The sequence below is a fragment of the Rhinoraja longicauda genome, chromosome 38 (assembly GCF_053455715.1).
Source record: "Rhinoraja longicauda isolate Sanriku21f chromosome 38, sRhiLon1.1, whole genome shotgun sequence".
NCBI lineage: Eukaryota > Metazoa > Chordata > Chondrichthyes > Rajiformes > Arhynchobatidae > Rhinoraja > Rhinoraja longicauda.
In genome coordinates this window covers 7,389,667-7,407,768 of record NC_135990.1, presented here as the reverse complement: position 1 = coordinate 7,407,768, position 18,102 = coordinate 7,389,667, and the positions used below count along the sequence as shown (strand labels likewise).

At 48.5% G+C, this 18,102-nt stretch overlaps 1 protein-coding gene across 3 annotated transcripts in view; it reads right to left on the bottom strand.

The window, feature by feature from the left end:
- tmem266 (transmembrane protein 266) overlaps positions 1-18,102 on the bottom strand; it is a 147,877-nt gene that overhangs the window by 17,880 nt on the left and 111,895 nt on the right. For all 3 annotated transcript variants that reach the window (XM_078429902.1, XM_078429901.1, XM_078429904.1), the window contains one exon: positions 14,075-14,190. In XM_078429902.1, the coding sequence (XP_078286028.1) occupies positions 14,075-14,190 (116 nt within the window). The remainder of the gene's footprint in view (positions 1-14,074; positions 14,191-18,102) is intronic.

The window sequence follows — 18,102 nt, the reverse complement described above, 5'->3', positions numbered from 1 at the left end:
GCCATGATCATATTGAATGGCGGTGCAGGCTCGAAGGGCCGAATGGCCTACTCCTGCACCTATTTTCTATGTTTCTGTGAGACCCTCCTTCAGACTGAGAGTCCAGGGGGAGAGGGAGTGTAGAGACATGGGAGGGCGAGGGTAATGGGGGGGGGGAGGGTAACACAATAGACAATGGACAATGGGTGCGGGAGGAGGCCATTCGGCCCTTCGAGCCAGCACCACCATTCAATGTGATCATGGATGATCATTCTCAATCAGTACCCCGGTCCTGCCTTCTCCCCATACCTCCTGACTCGGCTATCCTTAAGAGCTCTATCTAGCTCGTTACCCTTCCAGCAACTTCAGCCCAGAGCCATCAACTGTTCCTCAAACATTAACCCACTCATCCTTAGGATCATTCTAATAAGCCTCCTCTGGACCCTCTGCAACGCCAGCACATCCATCCTCAGCAATAGTCAAGTCAAGTCAAGTCAATTTTATTTGTATAGCTCATTTAAAAACAACCCACGTTGACCAAAGTGCTGTACATCTGATTAGGTTCCAATGGGAAAAAAAAAAAGAAACGTACAGTAGCACGCAAACAGTTCACAGCGCCTCCTCAATGAGCCTCAAACGCTAGGGAGTCGAAATAGGTTTTGAGCCTGGACTTAAAGGAGTCGATGGAGGGGGCAGTTCTGATGGGGAGAGGGATGCTGTTCCACAGTCTAGGAGCTGCAACCGCAAAAGCGTGGTCACCCCTGAGCTTAAGCCTAGACCGCGGGATAGTGAGTAGCCCCAAGTCGGCCGACCTGAGGGACCTGGAGTTAGAGAGGGGGGTTAGAAGATTTTTGATGTAGGGGGGGGAATGTCCATTTAGGGCTTTATACGTGAATAGGGGCCAAAGCTGCTCACAATACTCCAAAAGCCTCAGATTAAATCATAATCCATAATGTTAAATGTTGGTTTACTCCACAATCTGCAGTTTACTGGATGCAGGATAAAACTGTCTGTATAACCCGTTTTCACCTAGCCCACAGCTAACAATAGACCACTTCCATTATCATGTGTAGGAGAATAACTGCAGATGCTGGTACAAATCGAAGGTATCACAAAATGCTGGAGTAACTCAGCAGGTCAGGCAGCATCTAGGAGAGCGGGAATGGGTGACGTTTCGGGTTGAGACCCTTCTTCAGACTGATTCTTCTCCTGAGATGCTGCCTGACCTGCTGAGTTACTTCCATTATCATTGTTACTTTCTTGCATATAATTCAGTTATTTGTTCTATATCCCTTTAAATCACCGTCGACACCTCTCATCTCCCTCTCCCCTGACTCTCAATCTGAAGAAGGGTCTCGACCCGAAACGTCACCCATTCCTTCCCTCCAGAGGTGCCCCCTGACCCGCTGAGTTACTCCAGCATTTTGTGTCTGTCTTGGGTTGAGGGGAAAACTTTGTCCAGCCAGCAGTCCAGGATTGCCAACTCACAGTGGCAACTCAGTGCCCTCTGCTGTCCGCCTGCAGTACTGCAACCACCATAACACCAAGATTGCCTGCAATCTTCAAGAGTAATGTAAGAAACTAACTGCAGATGCTGGTACAAATCGAAGGTATTTATTCACAAAATGCTGGAGTAACTCAGCAGGTCAGGCAGCATCTCAGGAGAGAAGGAATGGGTGACGTTTCGGGTCGAGACCCTTCTTCAGACTGATGTCAGGGGGGCGGGACAAAGGAAGGATATAGGTGGAGACAGGAAGATAGAGGGAGAACTGGGAAGGAGGAGGGGAAGAGAGGGACAGAGGAACTATCTAAAGTTGGAGAAGTCGATGTTCATACCACTGGGCTGCAAGCTGCCCAGGCGAAATATGAGGTGCTGTTCCTCCAATTTGCGGTGGGCCTCACTATGGCACTGGAGGAGGCCCATGACAGAAAGGTCAGACTGGGAGTGGGAGGGGGAGTTGAAGTGCTCGGCCACCGGGAGATCAGTTTGGCCAACGCGGACCGAGCGCAGGTGTTGAGCGAAGCGATCGCCGAGCCTGTGCTTGGTTTCGCCGATGTAAATAAGTTGACATCTGGAGCAGCGGATGCAATAGATGAAGTTGGAGGAGGTGCAGGTGAACCTTTCAAGAGTAATGTAGTCAACGGGAAGAGTTATATTTTCACAATGAACCTCCACACATCATAATATTAATTATAAAGGATACTAGACCAAGTGAACCCGTTGGGCCCAAACCTCTCCTGCATTAGTGCAGCACCCTCACCCCTCACCCCCTCCACTCCCCTTATCCCCCCTCCCTAGGAGATAGTTTTAAACTTTAAAATGTGAATAACTTTAAAAATATAACACCGATTTCAATGAAACTTCTTCCATTAGCACCAAAAGGACAACGGTGAGTAAGGTGGGCCTAAAATTGCCATGCTATCATGTACCGTTTTGACTGTAGTTCAGGAACAAACAAACAAACAAACAAGAGTTTTAGTGTATAGATTTTGAAAGATTTCTGTTCAAGCTGAAGCTGGCTGGGATTTCAATCGCAAGTCTAGAAAAAAAATAGCATTATTATAACCAGTTTGAAAAATTGGTCCCAATCCAAAAAGTCACCCGTCCATATTCTCCAGAGATGCTGCCTGACCCGTGACTTTGTCTTTTTTTGGTAACCAGCGTCCACAGTTCCTAAGGTCTACATAATTATAAGTCCTTGCACACATGTCACAAGGTAAGACATTGATGGTGGAGATGTAGATGGCTTTAAACTGCAGATAGACACAAAATGCTGGAGTAACTCAGCGGGACAGGCAGCATCTCTGGAGAGAAGGAATGGGTGACGTTTCTTCAGTCTGAAGAAGGGTCTCGACCCAAAACATCACCCGTTCCTTCTCACCAGAGGTGCTGCCTGGCCCGCTGAGTTACTCCAGTTTTTTGTGTCTATCTTCGGTTTAAACCAGCATCTGCAGTTCCTTCCTCCATACTTCATCTACCTGTCTCATGAGTACCAACATGGATTTCTGGTTTTCAATTCTGAGTCTAGCATGTTCTCTGGCCACTCAATGGTCTTGTATAACTGCAATGTTTTCGTGTTTTCGGAATCGTGAAGCACCCACCCTTGTGTTGCCCTGGATGGATGTTCCAGGCTGAAAAGCCCACATTCCTTAACTGAATATATAAAAAAATACTCTGCCTCTATTGCCCTTTCCTTGCAGAACACAATAACACTGTGTAGGAAAACCCTCTTCTCTACATCGGTGAGACCAAACGTAGGCTCGGCGATCATTTTGCTCAACACCTTCGCTCAGTCCGCCTTAACCAACCTGATCTCCCGGTGGCTGAGCACTTCAGCTCCCCCTCCCACTCCCAGTCTGACCTTTCTGTCATGGATCTCCTCCAGTGCCATAGTGAGGCCCACCGCAAATTGGAGGAACAGCACCTCATATTTCGCTTGGGCAGCTTGCAGCCCAGCGGTATGAACATTGACTTCTTCAACTTTAGATAGTTCCTCTGTCCCTCTCTTCCCTATCCCCCTTCCCAGTTCTCCCTCTGTCTTCCTGCCTCCACCTATATCCTTTCTTTGTCCCGCCCCCTGACATCAGTCTGAAGAAGGGTCTCGACCCGAAACGTCACCCATTCCCTCTCTCCTGAGATGCTGCCTGACCTGCTGAGTTACTCCAGCATTTTGTGATACCTACAATATCACTGTGCATGTTTTGTTCTAATCATGACAGCAAAATATAGGGTGAATGCACAGAATCTTTTTCCCAGAGTAGGGGAATCAAGATCCAGAGGACAGAGGCTTAAGGTGAGAGGGACACAAATTAATAAGAACCTGAGGGGCAACGTTTTCCACACACAGAGTGGTGGGTATATGGCACCAGTTGCCAGAGGAGGTAGTTGAGGCAGGAATTATAACAACATGTAAAAAATATTTCGACAGGTACTTCGATATTTCGATACTTCGATATTCAATATTTCGATAGGAAAGGTTGAGGGATATGGGCCAAAATTTGGGCAAAAGGTACAAGCTTACATGGGGGCATCTTGGTCGACATAGACTAGGTGGGCTGAAGGGCCTATTTCTATGCTGTACTCCAGCAGCCCATAAAGAGGTTACACATACCTACTTACCTATATTTCTCAGGAACCTCATCCTATCAATATAACCTTCCATCACCTTTCCATTCACTGTATCTCTGCCACTTCTCCCAACATCTGGTGTTGGTTTATGATTATCCTGGCTCCACAATATAGCTAAAACTTTACTTTGCTTGCTATCCGACTAAATCATACCATACACAAATAGACCAGGTGGAATAAAAGAGAAAGAGTGCAGAATATACAAGAAAGTGCAGATAGACTTTGCAGAAAGTGCAGATTAAAAAAATGCAGGAGCCGCAATGAGGTAGGTTGGCAGATGGTGAAGACATCGCTACATGCAAGTTCACTCTGGCTGTGGTTCATCATTCTGAACCGAAGGGTCATTCTAGACCAGGTAGGGCAAAAGAGAAAGAGTGCAGAATATAATGTTTCAACTACAAGAAAGTGCAGATTTTTTAAAAAGCGCAGGAGCTGCAACAAGGTAGATTGGGAGATGGTGGAAGACATTGCTACATGCAAGTTCACACTGGCTGTGGTACATCTTTCTGAAAGTCTACGGGGAAGTAGGACAGTGTGTTCAGTTGTGTGAGGTGACAATCAACAGAACAAGAGTTAGCCTTGGTTAGACTGGTCCCTGTGTGTCCGTTCACATGCTGAAGTTGGCTGCAGGCCCAGACAATGCAATCTAAGATGCGGCTGCACTGAGAGCCTCTAAGTGCACTTTAATAGCAGCTCTGGGTCACTAATTGCTTTCCTAGGTATTCCCAGGATTAACACCTACATCAGTGGGCCGGGACAACACGCTTCACATCTGCTTTCTGTCTTGAGCCTTCTCAAAGCTCCGCTCTCCGATCTTGCCAACACAGCCAATGTAACAGGTGACTTTATTTCCCGTTTACATCTGTTACTGGGATTGCCGATGGCTAAACCACTTCCCCACGGCACTCTTCTGCTGTAAAATTGGACCCATCTTTGCGCAGAGAAAACATTTAGTGCCTGGTTGCAGTTCAGCCCCACTTCCTGACAAATTGTAGCCAATTGGGGAATTGGAATGGCCGTTTTAGAGATACAGCGCGGAAACAGGCCCTTCGGCCCACCAAGTCCGCGCTGGCCAGCGATCCCCGCACACTAACACTGTCCTGCACACACTAGGGACAATTTACAATTATACTAAAGCCAATTAACCTACAAACCTGGACGTCTTTGGAGTGTGGGAGGAAACCGGAGATCTCGGAGAAAACCCACGTGGGTGACGGGAAGAACGTACAAATTCCGTGCAGACAGCACCCGTGGTCGGGATTGAATGTGGGTCTCTGGCGCTGTAAGTGCTTGTAAGACAGCAACTCAACCGCCGCCCCACCTTAATGCCGCGATAATATTCCCCATTGTATTTAAAGCAGGTGACAATGTCATCAAGGTGTGTGCTTCTGTTTAATTAACTGATGACGGAAATTGGATTGAAAGGTCGCCACTTACGACATTGGCAAATAACTCTCGGCAAGCTGTGACGTCCGTACGTCACACAGAGTTGTGAACTGCATCGTAGACTCGGGGGACTGCAGGGAAATGGTTTAAATCTGTAAAATTCATCCCCAACATCAGTCAGTGTCACATCGAAAATAGATCAGCCAACTGATGTAGAAACATAGAAAACAGGTGCAGGAGGAGGCCATACGGCCCTTTAAGCCAGCACCGCCATTCATTGTGATCATCCACAATCAGTAACCCATGCCTGCCTTCTCCTCATATCCCTTGATTCCACTAGCCCCTAGAGCTTTATCCAACTCTCTCTTAAATCCATCCAGTGATTTGGCCTCCACTGCCCTCTGTGGCAGAGAATTCCACAAATTCTCAACTCTCTGGGTGAAAAAGTTCCTTCTCACCTCAGTTTTAAATGGCCTCCCCTTCATTCTAAGACTGTGGCCCCCGGTTCTGGACTCCCCCAACATTGGGAACATTTTTCCTGCTTATCCAGTCCTTTTACAATTTTATGTGTCTCTATAAGATCCCCTCTCATCCATCTGTAGTGGCGATCGTGTTTTGCTGAACACCTCTGCTCAGTCCGCCTGGACCTACCTGATCACCTGGTGGCCGACCACTTTAATTCACCTTCCCATTCCCACACTGACCTCTCTGTCCTGGGCCTCCTCCATTGTCAGAGCGAGGCCCAGCACAAATTGGAGGAACAGCACCTCATATTTCGCTTGGTCAGCTTACAACCCAGTGGTATGAACATTGACTTCTCTAACTTCAAGTAACCCTGGCATTCCCTCTCGCTCCAACCCTCCCCCACCAAAGTCGCACCAGCATCAAAGTCATCTGGATGAGTCTCATTGTCTATCCTCTTTCTCAACCAACAAGTAGCTAACAATGTCCTGTTTCCTTTATCTTCGTTACTTTTTTGCACATCTTTCATTCATTTGTTCTATATCTCTCTACATCACCGTCTGTACCTCAAGTTCCCCTCTCCCCTGACTCTCAGTCCGAAGAAGGGTCTCGACCCGAAACGTCGACCTATTCGTTTTCTCCGGAGATGCTGAATGACCCGCTGAGTTACTCCAGCTTTTTGTGTAGAAAAAAAACTGCAGATGCTGGTTTAAATCGAAGGTAGACACAAAATGCCGGAGTAACTCAGCGGGTCAGGCAGCATCTCGGGAGAGAAGGAATGGGTGACGTTTCGGGTCGAGAGTTACTCCAGCATTTTGTGTCTACCAATTCTTTGTGACTATCTTCGGTGTAGATTAATGTGACTACGCTGACTGAGACTGACTGTGCACCAGAGTCACACTAATTGGTGTACACCCATGACTAACCAACACCAATGTCACAGAGTCATACAGCATGCACACAGGCCCTTCGGACCATCAAGTCCATGCTGACCATCCAATTACACTCATTCTACTTTATTCCATCCACATTCTAATCAACGCACCCCACCAAATTCTACCACTTACCCACTTACCAAGGGCAATCTACAAAGGTCAATTACAATCTGCACAGTGGTGCAGTGGTAGAGTTGCTGCCTTACAGCACAACCACCTATAGACCTGGGTTCCATCCTGGCTACAGGTGCTTGTCTGTACGGAGTTTGTACGTTCTCCACGCGACCTGCATGGGATTTCTCCTGGATCTCAGTCTTCCTCCCACACTCCAAAGACGTGCAAGTTTGTAAGTTATTTGGCTTGGTATGATAATGTAAGAAAATAACTGCAGATGGGCGGCATGGTAGCGCAGCGGTAGAGTTGCTGCTTTACAGCGAATGCAGCGCCGGAGACTCAGGTTCGATCCTGACTACGAGTGCTGCACTGTAAGGAGTTTGTACGTTCTCCCCGTGACCTGCGTGGGTTTACTCCGAGATCTTCGGTTTCCTCCCACACTCCAAAGACGTACAGGTATGTAGGTTAATTGGCTGGGTAAATGTAAAAATTGTCCCTAGTGGGTGTAGGATAATGTTAATGTACGGGGATCACTGGGCGGCACGGACTTGGAGGGCCGAAAAGGCCTGTTTCCGGCTGTATGTATATGATATGATATGATATGCTGGTACAAATCGAAGGTATTTATTCACAAAATGCTGGAGTAACTCAGCAGGTCAGGCAGCATCTCAGGAGAGAAGGAATGGGTGACGTTTCGGGTCGAGACCCTTCTTCAGTCAGACCCGAAACGTCACCCGTTCCTTCTCTCCTGAGATGCTGCCTGACCTGCTGAGTTACTCCAGCATTTTGTGAATAAATACCTTTGGCTTGGTATGATTGGAATTTGTCCCTCATGTAGAATAGCTTTAGAGCGTAGGGATTGCTGGTTGGCGTGGACTCGGTGGGCCGAATGGCCTGTTTCCGTTCTGTATCTCTGAACTAAACTAAACCTGTCAAACTGCACTTGTAATTTGGAAGGAAACCAGAGCACCCGGACGAAACCCACATGGTCACAGGGAGGAAACCGGAGCACCCAGAGGGAAACTCCACACAGACAGCTGGAGTAACTCTGACTAATGAAATTCCTCCTCAACTCCTTTCTAAATGTACGTCCTTTTATTCTGAGGCTATGGCCTCTGGTCCGAGACTCTCCCACTGGTGGAAACATCCTCCCCACATCCACTCTCATCACTATTCGGTAAGTTTCAATGAGGGCCCCCCTCATCCTTCTAAACTCCAGCGAGTTCGGGCCCAGTGTCGTCAAACGCTCATCATATGTTAACCCAATCATTCCTGGGATCGTTCTCGTAAACCTCCTCTGGACCCTCTCCAACGCCAGCACATCCTTCCACAGACACGGGGCCCAAAACAGCTCACAATACTCCAAATGTGGTCTGACTACATTTATTTTTTTTAAACGTTAGTCATTTTTTACTTTAGAGGTACTGCATGGAAGCATGCCTTTCAAACCCACTGAGTCCATGACGACCATCCGTTCACACTAGTTCTATGTTATCCAACTTTCCCAATCCCTCCCTACACATTAGTGGCAATTTACTGAAGCCAATTAACCTACAAATCTGCACGTCTTTGGGATGTGGGAGGAAACCGGTGCACCCGGAGAAAACCCACGTGGTCACAGAGAGAACAAACAAACTCCACACAGACAGGACCCAAGGTCAGGATCAAAGATACTAGAGGAACAAGATAGGCCACTCGACCCTAAAAACCGTAGTACGTCACAGCGCCATTTTAGTAGGCAGAAACTTGCAGAAACATTTAAAAAGAAAATCTATGAATTGATTGATGAGAAATATTCTGCATTTTAATGGTATCATCACACATACTTTTCCCCAAAACACTGATTACACTGCGAGAGGCAGAGCGAACGGCAGGGGTTTGCCTACTAAAATGGCGGACGTTACGCTCCTTTGCGTACTACACTTCAGTATAGGCGATTTCAACGGAGTGGTTCATCTAGTTCCTCCAGTATCTTTGGTCGGGATTGAACCCGGGACTCAGGTACTGTGAGATAGCAGCTCTACCCGCTGCGCCACTCCTTGTGCCACATTACAAATTCTAAAACTTTGTTAATCTAATTTTAAAATCTAGTTTTCAACTTTTAATCTTTAACTCTAAAATTATAAATATGTGAAAATCTATTTTAATTTAAAAAAACCTCTTAACCTTAACTTTTAAAACCTTAACTTTAACTTAAAAAAAATATTTTTTAACTTTTAAAATCTATTATTTAATCTTTAAAATTTATTTCTTAACTTTAAATTTAAAAAAAAACTTTTAAAATCTATTATTTAAATTTTTAAATCTATTATTTAACTTTTAAAATCTATTTCTTAACTTTTAAAATCTATTTCTTAACTTTTAAAATCTATTTAACTTTTAAAATCTATTATTTAACTTTTAAAATCTATTATTTAACTTTTAAAATCTTATTCTTACCGTTTAAAATCTATTTCTTAACTTTTAAAATCTATTTCTTAACTTTTAAAATCTATTTAACTTTTTAATCTATTATTTAACTTTTAAAATCGTTTTCTTAACTTTTTTAATCTATTTCTTAACTTTCAAAATCTTATTCTTAACTTTTAAAAGCCTATTCTTAACTTTTAAAATCCTATTCTTAACTTTTAAAATCTATTTCCTAAATTTTAAAATCCTATTTCTTAACTTTCAAAATCTATTTCTTAACTTTTAAAATCTATTTCTTAACTTTTAAAATCTATTTCTTAACTTTTAAAATCCTATTCTTAACTTTTAAAATCTATTTCTTAACTTTTAAAATCTTATTCTTACCATTTAAAATCTATTTCTTAACTTTTAAAATCTATTTAACTTTTAAAATCCATTATTTAACTTTTAAAATCTTTTTCTTAACTTTTAAAATCTATTATTTAACTTTTAAAATCCTATTCTTAACTTTCAAATGTTATTTTTTTAAATCTGGTTTTTAATTTTATCGAGGTGCCCAGTAAACAGATCTAATGCATACCGTTGCAAAACAAGCACTGTTCCATGGCTGGTATCTAAGTCCAGGCATTCCTGGCATCTTAGACATGACCGATCAGCATGCTGCCTCTGCAGAGTTTTCACACACTGTGAACCGGCTGTGTTTATTTATTAAGCCGTTCCCGGCCATTGACACCTGCCGGCCATCTTCTCCCTCACGGCTCCCTGCAAAGGTCACACTGCTGTCCCTGAGTTGGGAAGCTGTGGATTCAAGTCTCTCTCCTGAGGTGAGAGCAAAAAGCCCAGATTGGGGCGCTGGGGGGAAGGGGGGGGGGGGGGGCTGCCAGCTTTGCTCTCCGATGAGATCTCAAAGCAAAGCCCCATCTGTCGCCATTGCTGGCCTTTGATAGATGCCAGGGCACGGGTTCAAAGCAGGGCGGCACGGTGGTGCAGCGGTAGAATTGCTGCTTTACAGCGCCAGGGGCCCGGGTTCGATCCTGACTACGGGTGCTGTCTGTATGGAGTTTGTACGTTGACTGCGTTTGTCCCTGTGACCTGTGTGGCTTTGCTCCGCGATCTTCAGCTTCCTCCCACATTCCAAAGACAAACAGGTTTGTAAGTTAATTGGATTGTCCCTAGTGTGTGCAGGATAGTGTTGGTGTGCGGGGATCGCTGGTCGGTGCGGACTCGGTGGGCTGAAGGGCCTGTTTCCGCGTTGAATCTTTGGAACTCTTGTATCTGCAGTGAGAATGGGCCCGCACCTGTCCTCCACTATCACCCTGAGTACCGGCACACCACAGGGCTGTGTTCTGAGCCCCATGCTCTACTCCCTCTTCACACACGACTGTGTTCCTGCATTCGACACCAACACCATTGTCAAGTTTGCAGACGACACAACGGTGATCGGGCTGATCACCAACGGTGATGAAACAAACTACAGAGCGGAGGTGCAGAACCTGGCGGACTGGTGCTCTGATAACAACCTGTCCCTAAATACCACCAAGGCCAAGGAGCTGATCATCAACTTCCATAGGTCACACAACGGGGAATACGCCCCGATCTTTATCAACGGGGACAGTGTGGAGAGAGTGTCCAGCTTCAAGTTTCTGGGCACTCACATTTCGGAGGACCTAACATGGTCCAATAACACTGCTGCGCTGGTCAAGAAGGCACAGCAACGACTGTTCTACCTGAGAACACTGAAGAAGTCTGGTCTACCCCAACAGCTGCTGACGACATTCTACCACTGCACCATAGAGAGCATCCTAACACATGGCATCCCTGTGTGGTACCTCAGCTGCACGAAGGCAGAGAGGAAAGCTCTTCAGCGGGTAGTCTATAGAGCTCAGAGGACCATCGGAACACAGCTACCAGCCTTGGAGGGCATCTACAACACATGATGCCTCAGGAAAGCCACCAGCATCCACAAAGACTCTTCACACCCCTGCAACAGTCTGTTCAAACTTCTACCATCGGGCAGACGATACAAGGCCTTCTACGCCCGCACCTCCAGACTCAGGAACAGCTTCATCCCCAGGGCCATAGCTGCTATGAACCGGTCCTGCTGAGCTGGATGGCCACAACACACAGTGAACCGGCACAGATCTACTTGCACTTTATTCTGTTTAAAACAGTTCTAATTTGTTTCATTGGGTTGTTTAAATTAATACTGACTAGCTAATTAAATTATTGCGTCGTATGGGAGGCGCATTCCCAATCTCGTTGTACCCCCTGTACAATGACAATAAAGATATATTGTATTGTAAACTAAACTAAAATAAAACGAAATGTGCAGGAACTCCTTGGTATCCTGAGACTAATATCTGCCTCCCAGTGGAGACAGAAGGAACTGCAAATACAGGTTTACCAAAATTGGCACCAAAAGTGCTGGAGTAACTCAGTGGGTCAGGCAGCATCTCTGGAGACCATGGATAGGCGATGTTTCAGGTTGGGACTCTTCTTCATACAGAAGAACGGTCCCAACCCAAATGTTTACCAAAGAGTGATGTTCTCCATGGTATGACAATATTATCCAAGTTCTGAGCCGCTGAGCCACTCCAACACTGTGTCTTTTCTGCCTTTCAACAATTGCCGCTGCAATGGTTTATCTGGCCATAAGGTATTGAGTATAGAAGTTGGGAGGTCATGTCCAGTATAGTCCCTGGTGGACTCTTCGGAGGTGATGACTACAAGCTACAAGATACAAGATGTCACAGTTTCTATGAGACGTTGGCAGTTATATGAGACGCATTTGGAATATCGAGTTCAGTTCTGGGCACCATGTTATCAGAACGATGTTAGAACGATGTTAATTCCCAGAATGGCGTGACTGTCGTATGTTGAAAGGCTGGAGCGATTGGGCTTGTACACACTGGAATTTAGAAGGATGAGGGGGGATCTTATTGAAACATATAAGATAATTAGGGGATTGGACACATTAGAGGCAGGAAACATGTTCCCAGTGTTGGAGGAGTCCAGAACAAGGGGCCACAGTTTAAGAATAAGGGGTAGGCCATTTAGAACGGAGATGAGGAAGAACTTTTTCAGTCAGAGGGTGGTGAAGGTGTGGAATTCTCTGCCTCAGAAGGCAGTGGAGGCCAGTTCGTTGGATGCTTTCAAGAGAGAGCTGGATAGAGCTCTTAAGGATAGCGGAGTGAGGGGGTATGGGGAGAAGGCAGGAACGGGGTACTGATTGAGAGTGATCAGTCATGATCGCATTGAATGGCGGTGCTGGCTCGAAGGGCTGAATGGCCTACTCCTGCACCTATTGTCTATTGTCTATTGTCTAAAAGGTACAGAGAAGATTTAAGAGGATGTTGCATGTACTATTGATATGTTTAAGAAACAATTGGACAGGTGCATGGTCGGACAGGTTTCGAAGGACACGGGCCAAACGCGGGCAGGTGGGACGAGTGTAGGTGGGACATGTTGGTCGATGTGGTCAAGTTGGGCTGAAGGGCCTGTTTCCACTTTGTACGACTCAATGACTCGAAGATGAAAAGACATAGGAGCAGAATTAAGCCATTCTTTGCCATAGAAGGTTGTGGAGGCCAAATCAGTGGATATTTTTAAGGCAGAGATAGATAGATTCTTGATTAGTGCAGGTGTCAGAGGTTGTGGGGAGAAGGCAGGAGAATGGGGTTTGGAGGGAGAGATAGATCAGCCATAATTGAATGGCGGAGTAGACTTGATGGGGCCGAATGGCCTAATTCTACTCCTATTCTTTATGACGTTATGGTCTGTGGGAAGTGACCAGATATCACAACATTCCAGATGTCATCTCACCAAACTCTTTATAATTCATCACACTTCTCATATTTAACAGCATCTGGTGTAGCTTTTCACTGTACCCCGGTACACATGACAATAAACTAAACTCAACCAATTGTTAGTGTCTGACGTGTGGTTGTGTGGAGCAGAGAACTGCAGATGTTGGTTTAAATCGAAGATAGACACAAAGCGCTGGAGTAACTCAGCAGGACAGGCAGCATCTCTGGAGAGAGGGAATGGGTGACGTTTCGGGTCGAGACTGATTGTGCGTTGTGTGGGATAGAAACATAGAAACATAGAAAATAGGTGCAGGAGTAGGCCATTTGGCCCTTCGAGCCTGCACCGCCATTCAATATGATCATGGCTGATCATCCAGCTCAGTAACCTGTACCTGCCTTCTCTCCATACCCCCTGATCCCTTTAGCCACAAGGGCCACATCTAACTCCCTCTTAAATATAGCCAATGAACTGGCCTCAACTACCTTCTGTGGCAGAGAATTGCACAGACTCACCACTCTGTGTGAAGAAATGTTTTCTCATCTCGGTCCTAAAAGACTTCCCCCTTATCCTTAAGCAGTGACCCCTTGTTCTGGACTTCCCCAACATCGGGAACAATCTTCCCGCATCTAGCCTCTCCAACCCCTTAAGAATTTTATATGTTTCTATAAGATCCCCCCTCAGTCTTCTAAATTCCAGCGAGTACAAGCCCAGTCTATCCAGTCTTTCTTCATATGAAAGTCCTGCCATCCCAGGGATCAATCTGGTGAACCTTCTCTGAACTCCCTCTATGGCTGGAATGTCTTTCCTCAGATTAGGAGATTGGCTGATGGCGTTCGCTGCCCCACTCACTCACCGCCTGCTCCTGGCAGATCTGTGTCAGGCGCTCCAGCTGATCCTCGCGAACCTGCTTGGACTTCTCGTATTGCTGCACCACCATCTCCATCTCCACCTTCACCGGCAGCACGTAAGCTGAAAGAAGGAAAGAGGGGGACAGCGTTGGTGGGGTGTCGAGGGGACGAGGATGAGTGAAAGCAGGGTGGCAGCTCTACGTTAGTTTAGTTTAGAGATACAGCGCGGAAACAGGCCCTTCCGCGCCGACCAGCGATCCCCACAAACAGGGTGGTGCAGCTGTTAGGGCTGCCGCATCAATAGACAGTAGACAATAGGTGCAGAAGGAGGCCGTTCGGCCCTTCGAGCCAGCACCGCCATTCAATGTGATCATGGCTGATCATTCTCAATCAGTACCCCGTTCCTGCCTTCTCCCCGTACCCCCTGACTCCGCTATCCTTAAGAGCTCTATCCAGCTCTCTCTTGAATGCATTCAGAGAATTGGCCTCCACTGCCTTCTGAGGCAGAGAATTCCACAGATTCACAACTCTCTGACTGAAAAAGTTTTTCCTCATCTCAGTTCTAAATGGCCCTTATTCTTAAACTGTGGCCCCTTGTTCTGGACTCACAACGCCAGAGTCCCCAGTTCGATCCTGACCTTGGGATACTGCCTATGTGGAGTTTGCACATTCCCTCTGTAACCCCATGGGTTTCCTCCCACATCCCAAAAGCGTGCGGGTGTGTAGTTTAGTCGGCCCCCTGTAAATTGCCCCTGGTGTGTCTAGTTTAGAGATACAGCGCGGAAACAGGCCCTTCGGCCCACCGGGTCCGCGCCGACCAGCGATCCCCGCACACTAACACTATCCTACACCCACTAGGGACAATTCTTACATTTACCAAGCAAATTAACCTACAAACCTGCACGTCTTTGGAGCGTGGGAGGAAACCGAAGATCTCTGAAAAACCCACGCAGGTCACGGGGAGAATATACAAACTCCGTACAGACGGTGCCCGTAGTCGGGATCGAAACCGGGTCTCGGCCGCTGTAAGGCAGAAGCTCTACCGCTGCGCCACCGTGCCGCTCCGAGGGCTCTCGGCCGAGATCCAGCTCCTTCTCTCACCCGCAGAGAATCGCTACGGCACAAGAGACCATTCGGCCCATCGTTCCTGCTGCCATTTTGCAAAAGGAATCTGACACCCCATCCCCTGGTACCCTGCCCTATCTACTTTGTCATTGCCACCATTGAACCTTCTCCCAGTATCCACGTGGATGGCGTCTGCCTGGTAACAGCCACGCTGGGGTGGGGTGGGGGGGAGTGGAGGGAGAGACGGGGTGGGGGGGAGTGGAGGGAGAGAGGGGGTGGGGGGGGAGTTTAGGGAGAGAGGGGGTGGGGGGGAGTGGAGGGAGAGAGGGGGTGGGGGGGAGTAGAGGGAGAGAGGGGGTGGGGGGGAGTGGAGGGAGAGAGGGGGTGGGGGGAGTGGAGGGAGTGGGGGGGAGTGGAGGGAGAGAGGGGGTGGGGGGGAGTGGAGGGAGAGAGGGGGTGGGGGGGAGTTTAGGGAGAGAGGGGGTGGGGAGGAGTTTAGGGAGAGAGGGGGTGGGGGGGAGTGGAGGGAGAGAGGGGGGTGGGGGGGAGTGGAGGGAGAGAGGGGGTGGGGGGGGAGTGGAGGGAGAGAGGGGGTGGGGGGGAGTGGAGGGAGAGAGGGGGTGGGGGGAGTGGATGGAGAGAGGGGGTGGGGGGGAGTGGAGGGAGAGAGGGGGTGGGGGGGGAGTGGAGGGAGAGAGGGGGTGGGGGGAGTGGATGGAGAGAGGGGGTGGGGGGGAGTGGAGGGAGAGAGGGGGTGGGGGGGAGTGGAGGGAGAGAGGGGGTGGAGTGGAGGGAGAGAGGGGGTGGGGGGGAGTGGAGGGAGAGAGGGGGTGGGGGGGAGTGGAGGGAGAGAGGGGGTGGGGGGGAGTGGAGGGAGAGAGGGGGTGGGGGGAGTTTAGGGAGAGAGGGGGTGGGGGGGAGTGGAGGGAGAGAGGGGGTGGGGGGGAGTGGAGGGAGAGAGGGGGTGGGGGGGAGTGGAGGGAGAGAGGGGGTGGGGGGAGTGGAAGGAGAGAGGGGGTGGAGGGGGAGTGGAGGGAGAGAGGGGGTGGCAGTGATGGGGGATGAGAGAGCTCTCTCCTTTTGCTCACCTGACAACCATCTGCAAACCAGGGACAATTTACAGAAACCGATTCAGGTCCCTAAACCAACCCACCCGTCTTTGGGATGTGGGTGGAAACCGGGGCACCCGGAGGAAACCCACGCGGTCACAGAGAGAATGTGCAGACCCCCACACACACACAGACAGTACCCGCGGTCAGGATCGAACCCGGGTCTCTGGCGCTGTGAGGCAGCAGATCTACCTGCTGCGCCACCTTGTATTCCAATGATCTTTCCCTGGTCGTAAATCTGTGGAATTCTCTGCCTCAGAAGGCAGTGGAGGCCAATTCTCTGGATGCTTTCAAGAGAGAGTTAGATAGAGCTCTTAATGATAGCGGAGTCAGGGGGGTATGGGGAGAGGGCAGGAACGGGGTACTGATTGTGGATGATCAGCCACGATCACATTGAATGGCGGTGCTGGCTTGAAGGGCCGAATGGCCTCCTCCTGCACCTATTGTCTGTTGTCCATTGTCCGCTCTGATTTGAACCCTGGACCCAGTTGAATCTGGTAGAGCTGTTGCCTCTCAGCGCCAGAGACCCAGGTTCGATCCTGCCCTCGGGTGCTGTCTGTGTGGAGTTTGCATGTTTTCCCTGCGACCGTGTGGGTTTCCTCCGGGTGCTCCGGTTTCCTCCCACATCCCAAAGACATGTGAGTTTGTAGATTGATTGGCCCTCTGTAAAATATAGGAACTGGATGGGAAGGTGGGGTAATGTAGAACTAGTTTGAACGGGCGATCGACGGTTGGCGTGGACTCGGTGGGCCGAAGGGACTTTTCCCGTGCTATACCTGTAAATGTAAAATTGACCCTGGTGTGCGTGTGTGGGATGGTGTTGGTGTGCAGGGATCGCTGGTCAGTGCGGACTCGGTGGGCCGAAGGGCCTGTTTCTGCGCGGTGTCTCTAAAATAAACGAAATATCTCTGAACTAAACTAAGGTACAAGGTGTAGTTGTCATTCATGAATTCTGCCACCAGAGGGAGACCTTATACAGGTAGTGTAAGAAAATAACTGCAGATGCTGGTACAAATCGAAGGTATGGAGTGCTGGAGTAACTCAGCAGGTCAGGCAGCATCTCAGGAGAGAAGGAATGGGTGACGTTTCGGGTCGAGACCCTTCTTCAGACTGATGTCAGGGGGGCGGGACAAAGGAAGGATATAGGTGGAGACAGGAAGATAGAGGGAGATCTGGGAAGGAGGGGGGGGAAGAGAGGGACAGAGGAACTATCTAAAGTTGGAGAAGTCGATGTTCATGCCACTGGGCTGCAAGCTGCCCAGGCGAAATATGAGGTGCTGTTCCTCCAATTTCCGGTGGGCCTCACTATGGCACTGGAGGAGGCCCATGACAGAAAGGTCAGACTGGGAATGGGAGGGGGAGTTGAAGTGCTCGGCCACCGGGAGATCAGATTAGTTAACGCGGACCGAGCGCAGGTGTTGAGAGAAGCGATCGCCGAGCCTGCGCTTGGTTTCGCCGATGTAAATAAGTTGACATCTGGAGCAGCGGATGCAATAGATGAGGTTGGAAGAGGTGCAGGTGAACCTCTGTCTCACCTGGAAAGACTGTTTGGGTCCTTGGATGGAGTTGAGGGGGGAGGTAAAGGGACAGGTGTTGCATCTCGTGCGGTTGCAGGGGAAAGTGCCCGGGGATGGGGTGGTTAGGGTAGGAAGGGGCGAGTGGACCAGGGAGTTACGGAGGGAACGGTCTCTGCGGAACACAGAGAGGGGAGGGGATGGGAAGATATGGCCAGTGGTGGGGTCCCGTTGTAGGTGACGGAAATGTTGGCGGATGATTTGTTGGATCCACTGGCTGGTGGGGGTGGAAGGTGAGAACGAGGGGGATTCTGTCCTTGTTGCGAGTGGGGGGAGGGGGAGCAA